We start from the raw sequence: 12,958 nt of genomic DNA on the forward strand, positions 1-12,958 counted from the left end.
AGGGCTCGTGTGACTGAGGAAGGCCAAAGTGCCTTTTAGTGCCATGACGCACATCTCTGGTCGTTAAAACTTCATCTCGACCACTGAGCCACGGGGATTTTCATTTTTTTTAAAAAAAAGTCCAGAAGTCTGCAGGTTCTAGTTATGACAATAAAGGCAATTCTGATCTGATTCTGAATGGTCTTTCACATTGCATAGCATCGTCTTGTGTTAAATGTTGCCCACTCAGCAGCTATTGCAGCCTGGTCACCCTGGATGGGGGGATTCCCCAATCTGTGGCTCCTTGTCAAGGTTTCTCACCTTCCTGGTGTTAAGCATGGAATGTTATTAGCCGACGGTGGGCATATGAAGTCCTTTGAGACTTTTTATGAGTAAGGGTCTTCTAAATCAAACTGACTTGATAAGAAGCACACCAAGCAGTGTTAATAAAAACCTTTATTTTTCCTTTTTTTTTTTCGTTTTAAGTCATGTTTTTCAGTATTTATTGCCCTGTCCGACCCATCCTGCCCCCTGAAGCGCATCTGATAAACCCACCTTACATTTCATTCTCATTTACGACCTTCCTGCTCCTCTATGATCAAAGTAACGAATGCGGCGAGGCAATAGACATGAGTGGCGGGGGAGAGAGAGAGAAAGAGGAAGGAAGGATTTGGAGAGGTAAAAATGGAGTGTTGACACACAAAGTCACAGGTGGGCAGGCTGTCTTGGCAGCGGAGCTCGAGAGCAAGCTCGAAAACACCCGGAACAAATGAGCAAAAACACGTATGTACAAGATAGCTGCGGTTTCTACACGAGAGACTGAACTATGACACAGTTGGTACTCGGTGTGGTTGTTACGAGCAGAACTTATACATATATATAACTTATGTACACAAAGTATAAATAAAAGTAAAAAACCACGACGTGACCCAAGCATGATAGTTCGATACATATTTAACACCACTAAGCTCAGGATGAAGGGACACACTCAAGCAAGGAAGCGAGCGGTAGCGAGTTGGGGTCTCGGGCCTCAAATGACGAGATCAAATCAATCGAGTAAATGCTGATTTTGGACTAGTCGATGTTGAAAAAACGCTCTCGTGTGGCGAAAAACAAAAAGCAACTAACATGAACGGACAAAGAATTACAAAGCCAAAATCTGATTTGGGGTTCAAGCTTGCTCTTTTGCGTCACTACGGGCTACCCGCTTGCCCACAGTGCCAATTGCCAGTTTAAAACAGTGCCGGGTTCAGACAAAGACAAGACGGTTATTTTGATCATAGAGGGAAGACAGACCAGCACTTAAAACAACAAAAATATAGATCCAGATTGAAAGCGCCATTTTCTTAGTTTCCCCCCAAGTTTCTTTTTTTTATTTTCAAACAGCTTGATTGCGGTGAGAATGGTGAAAACGGGAGTGCTCATAAATGGGAGTGAAACGTTGCCAACGGCAGGAGAATGGCGGGGGCGGGGACGATGCATAGAAGAAACCAAAGCGACATGTCAACTGATTGTTGGGGGACTTGGCTTTAGCCACTGAAACAAATACTACAGAGGAAGTGCAATTGACTTCCACAATTCCCTTTGAGTGTCACGCTTAATTTAGAGCGAGGCCTTGCGAGGCTAGCTTAAAAAATAAAATCTCAGGTGGGAATCTATTTCTACACGAGTGGAAGTTTCACCTCCCGAGGAGGCAGCTGGACAACTAGCAGTGGCGAGAGGAGAGTCTTTTTGTGTGTAATGACATTTAAAGTATAGTCTTTCAATCCCTCAGAATTCCAAGGGGTGGACAGGGAAGGTCGGGGGGGTAGTCAACTCAGCGTAATCTGTCACCTTTGCACCTCCGCTCACCACTACAACTCCCAGCGCAGTCGGCGATCAACCCGACTTGGCGCCCACCAGAGACATGAGTCCATCCGTGCTCATGGACTTGGGGCGCTCCAGCGGGAAGCCCAGGGCTCGACTCCACACTAGCTGGGCCAGCACACCGAGAGCCCGTGAGACACCAAACAGCACCGTGTAGTAGTTCATCTCCGTCATTCCGTAGTACTGCAGACGGGGGAGTACAGGGGGGCGCGGTCAGATTCCAACGCATGGACCCGCATTTGCCAAAAGACAGTTTGACCGCATGCAAATACATTCATTTGAACTATGCAAATGTGCAATTCCTCAAACCACTATTGCAAGAGTCAGTCCCAACCACTGTGCCATGAGAAATAGGACACGGCAATTATTTATGACTAAAAAACTATGCCCGATACATATTATGAAAGAACAGTGTAGCCTGAGATTATTATTCAAGGTTGTTGCTTGCAAATTTACTTTTATTTAAACCTATCCATTCCCTGGCTTTATGCTCAGGCTAAAGTAGTAAATTGCCTTGGCGCCCTCTGTTGGAGCCTTGGTGTTATTGGCTTTAAGGAAATGCTAGTGCTGTTTTCATCTGCCTTTGAGATGTCCCGCCTGGTTTAATTGCAGTCCTAAAATGCACTTTGTGCACAGTCAAAGGTGAAACTTTCTGCTTTTCTTCCAATACATGTACCAATCGCTCACACATGGTGTATTTTGCCCGGATCTCCAAACATTAACAATTGTCTGTTAATGCCAAAAGATGAGTTTAATGGCCTTGTGTAACGGTGGCTTGTTTGTGTCGACTGTTAAGTGAGTACAGAATAGTCGTTTGTATAATACGAGTTCATGATTGGTACATGATGGTGGTGGCGGCGTTTTATGATCCTCTCAGTGTTAAGTAGTCAGCTGCCATCTTGTGGCACCTAGCAAAATTACAGATGGCTTTTAGTGAGGGGTGGCGTGTTTTATTATCCTTTCACTGTAAAGTCAGCTGCTATCTTGTGGCAACTAACAAAATTACAGATGGCTTTTAGTGGGCGATGGGGGCAATAACTTGGCTTTGTTGCATTATTACATCAGTGCCATGCTGCTACTGTTAGTCCATCCATGACGCGTCACTTGACAACCGTAAGGGCTAGTCTAATACTCACCTGCAGCAGAACGCTGCTACTGGTTACCCATCCATGACACGTCACTTGACAACCGCAGGAGCTACTTTAGCACTCACCTGCAGCAGAACGCCACTGTGGGCATCCACGTTGGGCCAGGGGTTTTTGGCCTTGCCCTGCTCCAGCAGCACATTGGGGACAATCTTGTAGAGCTGAGCCACCATCTTGAACATTGGGTCATTGGGCAGGTGCTTGAGGGCAAACTCGCGCTGGCAGGTATAACGAGGGTCCGTCTTCCTCAGGACGGCGTGACCGTAGCCTGGCACCACCTGACACAAAGATGGTACATTGCATCAAATGTTATTGACGACAACGTCTGCAAGATTTCATTTAGGATGGGCTTTGTGACGGCTCTGAACAATTTCAATTCTATTCAATTTTATTATTACCTTACAATGTAAATGATAGTCGACTACTGTTTAATGAGCTTTTTCACAGCAGTCAGGTTGTCAAAAGAAACCAGTAAACACACAGAACAATATTTAATTGTGACACTAAGCATTTTGGTTTAAATCCAACCTGAGAAGCTACATGTAATTTAATTCTATTCCATGGCAAGAACTGAAGCTATTTACCCTTCCGGATTTGAGCGTGTTCCAGATGTAATCCCTCATCCTCTCATCTGACACCTCCCCTCCGAGCTCCTTCTGCAGTGCGGTCAGCCACACCAGCACCTCCTGGGATACAAAGGAGCAGGGGACATCACTGACAGGGCAAACCAACACTTAAATGGCTGTATGTATGTCTGTCGATGACTTACCTGGTTTGCCAGGCCGTGAAGAGGACCAGCCAGGCCATTCATGGCGGCGCTGAAGGACAAGTAGGGGTCTGACAAAGCGCTGCCCACCAAGTGGCTGGTGTGGGCACTGACATTGCCTCCTTCGTGATCACTGTTGCATGACACAAACGTTAGCTTGTCTAAGGTGTGTCATTTTGAACACTACTGGAAGTATGTACACCACCCTCACTAATGTCTCAACAAAATGCAAAGCTAATGCTACAGTAAATGAACATGCAAATGTGCCCATTTTAAGGTAGAAATGTAAATGTATTGTAGATATGTCGACAAGTATTTTGATAGTTGAGTAAATGAACAGAGTGTATACTATGAAACTAAACGTGTCGATTGCCTCAACGTTAAACCCCTCAAGTTTTCCCTTTATAAACATTTTGTTTGTTGACAGAATTTAGTGGTTTATTCAATCAAATATAAGACAATATATTTGGCCCAGCGCAGTGCGGGTTACCTGTGGATAGTGAGATACAGTCTCATGAGCTCAGTAAACTGGGCGTCGCTGTAGCCCAGCATGTTGGTGAAATTGTGAGACCAGTCCAAGTTGGAGTCAATGGCTCCGATGCTACTGCCTTCGCGGTACAGGTTGCGGTAGATCTTGGCCGCAATACAAGGCAGCTTGGCGATCAAGTCCATGGAGTCTTCATAGACATACTGAGAGAGAGAGCCAAAGAAGTGGGTGGCTTGGACAGACGCATGACTTTACCGTCGTGTTATTTGCGCTAGTATGCTAACAAACACATGATGAGCCGCATGCGGCGTTGTTTGTGTTTAAAATGTTTACATAGAGGCTCGATGCATGCTGTTGCTGCTTTATTATCCTTTAAATTTTACGGGCTTTGCCTCTATCGTGTACATGAAATTACAAAGCCCTTCCTTCAGTTAGTCAGATTTTCACAATTTCACTGCAGTACTTGCTTGGTCCATAGCCCCTGCAATTTGTTTGAGCATCGGTGTGAACACATACAGTGTTTTTCCATAAATGGAAGATTTTCCAGCAATTTCGTTTAAGGGTGTCTCATTATACGATGCCATTCATTCACAATGGAAGACTATTTTATTTACACTTTTGTTTTATATTCACTCATGATATTTTCAAATAACCCAGAGCTATTTGGATTATAATATTATAATATTAATAACTCAAGGGGAAATTATGTATTTGCGTATTTGTTTTTGTTGCACACACATGGAAGTAGACCACGCATGCAATGTAATCTTGTTTGTGCATTTAGTAACCTGAGGTAATATAATAATGTAGAAATCCGTTGTATGTGAATTAAATACAGTATATATTTAAAATATGACTCGTGAAGTTCGGTATGAGCTCGGACTCAGAGTTTCATCAGTTCACTGGGGCGTGTTTGTTAATTTCATTGGTCAGATGTGACAAGACTATCAAAAAATCTATTGGCGGCATGAAGCCTGGAAGTAGAAATCCATAAACCATGACCCAATTAAAGCATCTGGGCAGTATAGCTAGTTCACAGCTGCTTAAAAAACTTCTTGCCCTTCAAGTGGGTAATCAAACATTTTGCGCCATATTTATACTGAGGCCGATATGATGACATCATGAACACTGAACAGAACTTGAAGGCCCTGCAGCGCATAGTGAATACGGCTGGTAAGATTATTGGTGCTTCGCTACCCTCCCTGAAGGACATTTACACCTCCCATGTCGCCCGCAAGGCAACCTCGATTGCCAGAGATGTGAGTCACCCGGCTCACTCTTTGTTTGACCTTCTGCCCTCTGGGAAGAGGTACAGGAGCCTGCGCTCCCGCACCACCAGACTCGCCAACAGCTTCTTTCTCCAGGCTGTTAGGGCCCTGAACTCGCTACCCCCTTCTGCGTAGCGTGCGGCACTGTTGCGCTATTTTCGGGAATGTCTGCTGTACGCGCACTTGCTCCTTTTTTTTCTGCTCCTCCTATTTATTTATTTATTTATTTATTTATTTATTTATTTATTTATTTATTTATTGTTGTGTTATTTATTCATTATTTATTCAGCACGCTTTTGTTATACTTGTTTACTTGTTTGTCTGTTGTGAGCCATGTCTTGTCACCGTGGGATAGGGGGGAACGAAATTTCGGTTTCTTTGTGTGTCTTTGGCATGTGGAGAAATTGACAATAAAGCTGACTTTGACTTTGACTTTGAAACTTTAGCACACTTTGTTAGGAGAGTAGAAGTTAGGCATAGGCTGATATTAAAAAATAGAATAAGGGCCAATGTAAGCATGATTACTCACCTCCCAGTACTTGGACTTGTGCACACCCTCAGAGTAGGCACGTGCAAAGCTGCTCTCACTGTTAAGGGCCGTGATGGCGGCGCTGAACTGAGACATGGGGTGCAGGTTGGTGGGGAAGTTGTCCAACATGGTGACCACATGCGACGGGAGCGCCGCTCTCTTCGCCCACTCTTTCGACACCCAGTTCACCTGGCAAGCAGGAGCGTGTAGCATGACGTACGCATTGTGGACACATTTGTCTCACACACATAAAACTTGACAGAGTCAAGTTGCCCAGAAGTTTTTTTTTTCTCTCCGACGGGCTCAGCTGAAAGGCAATGGGCTTATCAGTCTGCCTTGACTTTATCTTTAGCAATAATGGCAATCAAATGATCTTTTGCCTCCGCAATAAATGTGTCGGATTCATTTATAAATGATCACCAGACATTTTATAGCGGCTTGATGTTTAGAACCAAGCAGTTACGTTGCTTTACAACCGTTTTGTAGGCACGTACACCATGTTTGTAATGTGTGTAATTTGTTTAGTCATCTCAAAGTCCGGTCAAAGATAAATTTCCATGGCTTCAAAATGGACAACAGTTGCTCCTTAGGAGAAAAAAAAAAAAAAAAAGAATAAAGTAGAATGTTTTTTGTGGCTCCACTACACCACCCTGAGTCTCACCTGCTCCCCAGTGGGCACCTGTCCTGTGACCAGCAGCCAGAAGAGGCCTTCAGGCAATGGCTCCTCACCTCCTTCAGCTTTGGGCAATAACTTCTGACATTCTGGGATGCTATAGCCTCGGAAGCGGATGCCCTGTAACCAAACAGAATGAGTCAAGCTGCTAATCCAGTCTACCAGTACCAGTATTTGGTTTGCTTTCTTTTTTTCTCTTTTTTTTTGGGTTTAACTGAATACTGCTCCTGTGACAATCCAATTTTCCTCACAAGATGATCTATCCATCTAGCTATCTGTATTTAGGGCTAAAAGGGTAGCAATATTCAGCACTGACCTCATCGGGATCCAGCACTGAAGTCTCATATACCAGACCCTTCATGCCCCTCATACCTCCGTACACCTGGACAAGCAAACAAATGCAAGATTAAAATTAATTAAAAAGAAATACACAGATAAATGTCTTTCAGTTGCACTCCATCTCCAAAGGGGAAAAAAAATCTATTTAGTGTTATGATATTGTTGATCAGGCAGGTTGCTTCATAGATTAAAAGAGACCAACGAATGTAAAACATGACATTGCTGCTTTGTACATGCTGGAAATGAATGTGCAACCAAAGACTGATGCTAGGTCAAAATTCACAGGCTGCATCCTCTGAAGGCCCGTTTTTCAGCTTCACGAGCCACTTAGGGAGCAACTCGATCGCAAGTGGTGTCGAAATACACACTAGGCCTGTCCAAATGTGGGCACAGTTTTTTTGGTTGGAAATGCAGAGCTGGCTTAGGACCAAACCCATTGAGCTGACGTCACCTTTGACATGGAAGTTCCATTAAGTCTTTTTTTTTTTTTGCAAAAACAAGAATATGTTGTTAGGCAAGTTCCTTATTCACAAATGTAGATACTTTAAAACAAAAGCTTGTTTAAAATCATTGGTTGAATGAGTTTCCACTATGGTATAAATCTTTGAAGTTTGTGAGGAATGAGAAAGGCCCAAGAACGGTTTTCATTGCTTTACGAATTATTTGATTTGATTTATTTTCTTGTAATGTTTGTCTTAGTCTAACATTGGTGGACATTGTCCTTTGTTGCTTTTGAAGGAATGCTAGTTGTCTTTCTACAATTTGAAAACCACATGTAGGTGTGGCACGCTGGAATCATGCAGCCAAAAATGCAGCCTTCGAGTATGCAGCAGCCTTTTAATTTGGACACAGCCTGTTTCTCAACATTTCTTGACAGCACCTGTGTGTGTACATGCGACTCATGATGCGCTGGGGCAAGTTCTCACCAAACACCAAAGTCCATTCTTTGGCTATGATTTGCGAGGGTATTGCGTCAAATTGTCCAATCTGCTCGTTTGTAACGATCCAGAAAGGGTCACCAAGCACCCTTGTGTTGCAGTTATTATCTGGCAGATTGGTGACCTCATCAGGATGACCTGACTGATAGATAACTGACGCAGACAACCCTGACAGATTAAGTGGTTTGACTAATCTGCGTTACACTTCATGGGTGACCTAGTGTTGCCAAAATTAACCTAACACAACCCAACAGACGATTATGGTTACTGGACATTTTGCATTACGTCAACCTTTTGACGCTTTGGTAAGAGGCATGGCAAATTGATTTACCGATAAATAGCACAGTTCATACACAAGGCAACTCAATGTGCTTTACACAGTAACTAAAATCAATTACAAGCAGAACTTGCTTTTGAATACAGCGTTATCTACAGTGTAATCTCAAACTTTCACTTAACACTGAGAAAGACGTGGTAACATCAACAGACGTTTTTATCACATGTGGTGGAGCAGAATTTGGAATTACAACAGTTGGAATCTACGTTCTGCTATTGTTTATTGTCAAGTTGAAAAATCCACGCTTCTCGCATTTTCACACTGCTGCATCCACACCGTTTCCACATTGCATATTTGCACACATTCGAACCGTGAATAAGCATCTCTTCTTATCGCCATCAAATTTACTTTGTCCTATTTTATTGCTTTAGTTGTATTTTCAGTAAGTCTTGGGACTTACTGCGCTAGCGTGGGACTTCGGGTAGCATGTTTGCAGGAAAATATGCATGTGGAAAAAGAAACACTTTCTTTTGTGCTGTATGTGTTGGGGGCAGTTATATTTGATGTTTTTGTGCAAGGGAGTGGGGGGGGGGGCACATGGCTGCGGGTTGAATTTCAATAGAGGCATGTGAGTGTGAACATTTTATGAACCACTCATGGCACATTGCTACAGGAGGAATACTTGAAATAATCGTGCTAAAACAATTATAACGTGTTGTAGTCCCCCCCCCCCCCCCACACACACACAGACGATACACTTTATAAACCTGTGATAGAAATTACATTGAAGAGTCACAAGTTTGCTCACCATATCCACAGTAATCTGCCCTATGTTGGTTTTCCCATACTGCTGCTTAAAGTTCTTGATCCTGCTCTGTTCTTTAGGGATCAGGTCTGACAGAACGTCCTTCAGATTCTGGATTGGAAAAAAAACACACACACACTTGAAGAGGGCACAAACAAACACCTAGTCCAAAAAAAACACACTGCTAAAATATGATCAGAGGGTTTTCTCAACAGTCTGATTGTAAACATTTGACCAAAGTATTGATTGACCTTCAAAAGGTCCGCACAAAAATGGCCTTTTCCTGAGCGGGAGAACACTGCCTGGAACATTTGGTGGCCTGTGCAGACATACCTGACCATTTCAGATGACATAACGGGATATGTATACAAGACCAGAAACTAGTTGAGACTAGAGACTTTTTCACACTGCAATTAGCAAGACGCAGTGAGCCGTCCACAGAACCGTTTATTAGCTGGGTTCAGAAGCATGTTTCTGACATTCAATTGGAATTCATTCAGAGTGACGGTTTCTGGTTAACTGTTTACATGTGACGTGATCCGTTCCAATCTAGTGCAAGCATGTACCACTCTGATTAATTGGAAAAACTATTTTTAAAGGTGTGTAGATCTATGTAACCATCACAAGATTTATCAAGATTGAGGCCCGTTGTCTTTTATCATTTCAATCGTTTTACACTTTTAATGCAGCATAATTGAGATGATCGGGTTGGGCTCAAGGGGACTTACTGTTGTGGAGGCGCTGGCGTTTCTTGCAGCTGTAATGAAGTAGGTGGCATTCTGTGGCACAAGAAATAATTGTGACATTGTTAGTAAATCAGGTACAAACCAGGCAAGTATTTTTGGACAGCAATATTTTATGCGAGAAACTAAAACCGCCTTCTGCAAATTCAACTCATTTTTATTTACAAAGCAGTTTAATGTAAAAAAGAAAAAGGCAGCTGAATCAAAGTGCTCTGCGTGAATAAATTCAAACAGAAATTAAAATACAAATCAAAACAGAGATGCAGTCATTTCAAAGCACTCATCATCATCATCTAAGACAACAAATCATAAAGCTTTTACTGCACTCGACATTGACAATAAAACAATCAATTAAGCATGTAAATCAGTAACACTTAAAGTGTTACTTCTCCACTCAATTCTCATTCATAAATAATCTCGATTCCACCGAGCCCACTTTTCATAAATGCATAATCAATGTGTCTCTGTGGGAAGAAGGGCTATTTTCATTTGAGGTTACAGCTGTGGTCAAACACTCTTTATGGGCATAAATGTCCATTTCATTTGTACAGTTCTTTTTCCAGGGTGGATTAAACAGCATACTGCCCCCCTCGCCATGAAAAGAACTAATAGTAAGTACAGTTACGCTGCAATTGATTTAGGCTCTCTTCAACCTATAGCAGCAAAGAAAAAAAAGTTATGTCTGCTTCATGTTGCCACTGAAAGACGACTCCCCTGAGAGGGCAAGTTAAATCAACAACTGAAGGAGGAGTGCTGTTAAAAAGCTTTGGGTTAGTTGGCTTCGGTCCCACTGGTATGATGAGTAACCACATACTGGTTGGATGGAAATGACTCAGGAGGGTCATCGAAAACAAAAGGTAGGATCTTATGTCAGCTCACATTGCTGAGGGGCCATTATGTAACAGCCTGGGAAGGGCTTAAGTATGGGGCATTAGTCAGTGCTTACTTCCTGGGCGGAGCACGTGACAAAAGGACATGAGCAACTTTTGAATCACGTTTAAACATTCAGCTGGCAAGAAAACAGTTCTCCAAATATTACACAAAGCATTCTTACTTCAAGCTGTTTACTTTTCTTCACTCTTGGTTTACAGTAAAGGTGATATAAAGAAAAGAGAATACAAGTTACATATTTCGACAAATGTTCCAAGCAAACCGCATTATTGTAATTTTTCTAATTAGAATAATACAAAACCCAATAGATGAGGTAATTAGCACGAAATTACACACCTTTTAAAAACTGTCTGGCAAAATTCTCCCTTTTTTGTTCTTTTAAATATTGGGAAAAAACAAAAATACTAACAAAGGTAGCACACAGAACATCCTGGGCATGAACAAGATTGTGTTTTCCGTCTTAGTTTGTGGTTCTGATCAACCACATCATGCATTGATCGGCAAATTATGGGGGAAATGAATAATGATGGATTTTTCTGTTTTTCTGAATTTTAGGGCTTTACAAAAATATTTTTAAAAATCCTTTTCTTATCTAAGGATGTGAGTTGACACTTCTGCCGCCCCCCTAATTCATTTCTATTCAGATTATTTAAAAAAAATTTTTTTTTAAAAAAGTAACCTTTGCTTCAAAAACTTTGCATGCACTCTTTAAACCCCACTGTAAATTGGCTACTATTGGCACCATTGGTTATTCTATTTCTGAGGGAAAAAAAGCGAGTATCTCTATGAGATATTTTGGAGAACAGATTTGGAATGTTTAAGAAATCATGCAATCACAAATGAATGTACATTCTTAAAGCAGTGCATGAATTGATCATCATTTGATACATTTAACCTGAGAAAATTTCATCTCCGAGTACAGGTTCACTTACAACTGTGCATGCTCAAACATGTGAAGCACCAGGTGTTCTGTCACATTTGAGATTTTGACCATCAGGGCTTGTTACGTAAGAATAATAATAAAGAGCCAACCAGGGCAAAGACTGACTCGAGGTAAGAAAAATAGGCGAGTGTGACTGAGGTTATCTGGGAATTGTCCCAATTCTGAAGCCAGATAACCATTGCAGGTTGTACAGCATTATAAATACAGATGACACAGTAGGTTTTAATGCACTTTAACCTTGAGGTCAGTGGAGTAAAACAGTAAATTGTAAAAAAAAGTGCAGACAGGCAATGTCACGCTTGATAATCTCAGGGGCAAATTTATTGATGATTCAGTTCCTATAAAGTGTACACTATACATACGTACTTTTAGACCACATTGACAAATGTACACCGTGTGCACAAAACAGTGCGGGTTGCCTTGACATTTGAAACGGTCCAAAAAAAAAAAGCCTTCAAGGATCTTAACACAGGATACAAAGTTAAGCAATGGGACATTTTTAAGTGAAGGTCAAGATGGTGGAGGAGAATTTTTAAGGGTGTCCCAGTACTGCAATTCTACAACACTAGTTAAAATCAGATCGTATCACTGATAGCCTAAAGTCAATTGACTAGCCAAATCCATGACACTGTCTGCACATTACGTATTTAACTTGGCCAGATATGTCCCACCTGTGATTAGTCATAAAGAAACAGTGACATGGTAATATTTGCCATCACATTTGAAAAGAATTAGAACAGCGTTAGTAAATTCAATCAAATGTTTATAGTTAGATACAGCATTTAATCCATAATGGAGACCGCCTTTATCTCACAATGTGGTCGTCGGAGCTAACATTAGCTACATTGTCGCTAGCCGGCTAACTTCGGTTTGACGGCTTAATCAAGTAACATGAAGGCCACGCACTGTTCTCTTACCTTTGAATTGAGGAGTTTCGGCGCTAGCCTACTGACAGTCAGGAACGACATTGTCGCTGGGTTCAAGTGTTACTCTGCGATGTTTTCAGTAGATCAAGAAGTCACTACCGGTGCACCGCGGAGCCGCTTGAAGGTGCCCCTCCAAAGAACAGAAGGTTGAAGAGGGATTCAGGCCCGCAAGTAGCATCAATATTGATTGGACGATAGACCGGAAACGTGTAAGTGCGTAGAGGGTTGTGATTGGCTAGAACACCGCTACGCTGATGCTCATTTGACGGCTTCTGTGACGCTATCTGAACACACTATATGTTCAAGATCTGACTATGTCAATTTGTTCAACTTTACATTCCTTCCTTAATTCCCGACGGGGCTGATATACATGATACAAATTC

At 42.1% G+C, this 12,958-nt stretch overlaps 1 protein-coding gene across 1 annotated transcript; it reads right to left on the reverse strand.

The window, feature by feature from the left end:
* Positions 1–417: 417 nt before the first annotated feature.
* On the reverse strand, positions 418–12,740 carry cs (citrate synthase). The gene is made up of 11 exons (XM_049754472.2): positions 12,567–12,740; positions 9,801–9,851; positions 9,076–9,183; positions 7,030–7,095; positions 6,702–6,833; positions 6,041–6,229; positions 4,247–4,446; positions 3,760–3,889; positions 3,575–3,676; positions 3,059–3,268; positions 418–2,028 (listed from the first exon to the last, which is right to left on the reverse strand). The coding sequence occupies exons 1-11, from the start codon at positions 12,615–12,617 to the stop codon at positions 1,858–1,860; spliced, it is 1,410 nt and encodes a 469-aa protein (XP_049610429.1). The 5' UTR covers positions 12,618–12,740; the 3' UTR covers positions 418–1,857.
* Positions 12,741–12,958: the final 218 nt, after the last annotated feature.

Source organism: Syngnathus scovelli, chromosome 2 (genome assembly GCF_024217435.2).
Source record: "Syngnathus scovelli strain Florida chromosome 2, RoL_Ssco_1.2, whole genome shotgun sequence".
In the NCBI taxonomy this organism is placed as follows: domain Eukaryota; kingdom Metazoa; phylum Chordata; class Actinopteri; order Syngnathiformes; family Syngnathidae; genus Syngnathus; species Syngnathus scovelli.

Excerpts from the sequence above, each read along its gene's own strand:
- cs (XM_049754472.2), bottom strand. The coding sequence starts at position 12,617 with ATGTCGTTCCTGACTGTCAGTAGGCTAGCGCCGAAACTCCTCAATTCA. Across the intron at positions 6,834-7,029 it reads CAGTGCTGGATCCCGATGAG|GGCATCCGCTTCCGAGGCTA; the intron begins GTCAGTGCTGAA and ends GTTTGGTTACAG. Across the intron at positions 2,029-3,058 it reads ACAGTGGCGTTCTGCTGCAG|TACTACGGAATGACGGAGAT; the intron begins GTGAGTGCTAAA and ends CCCCGTCTGCAG.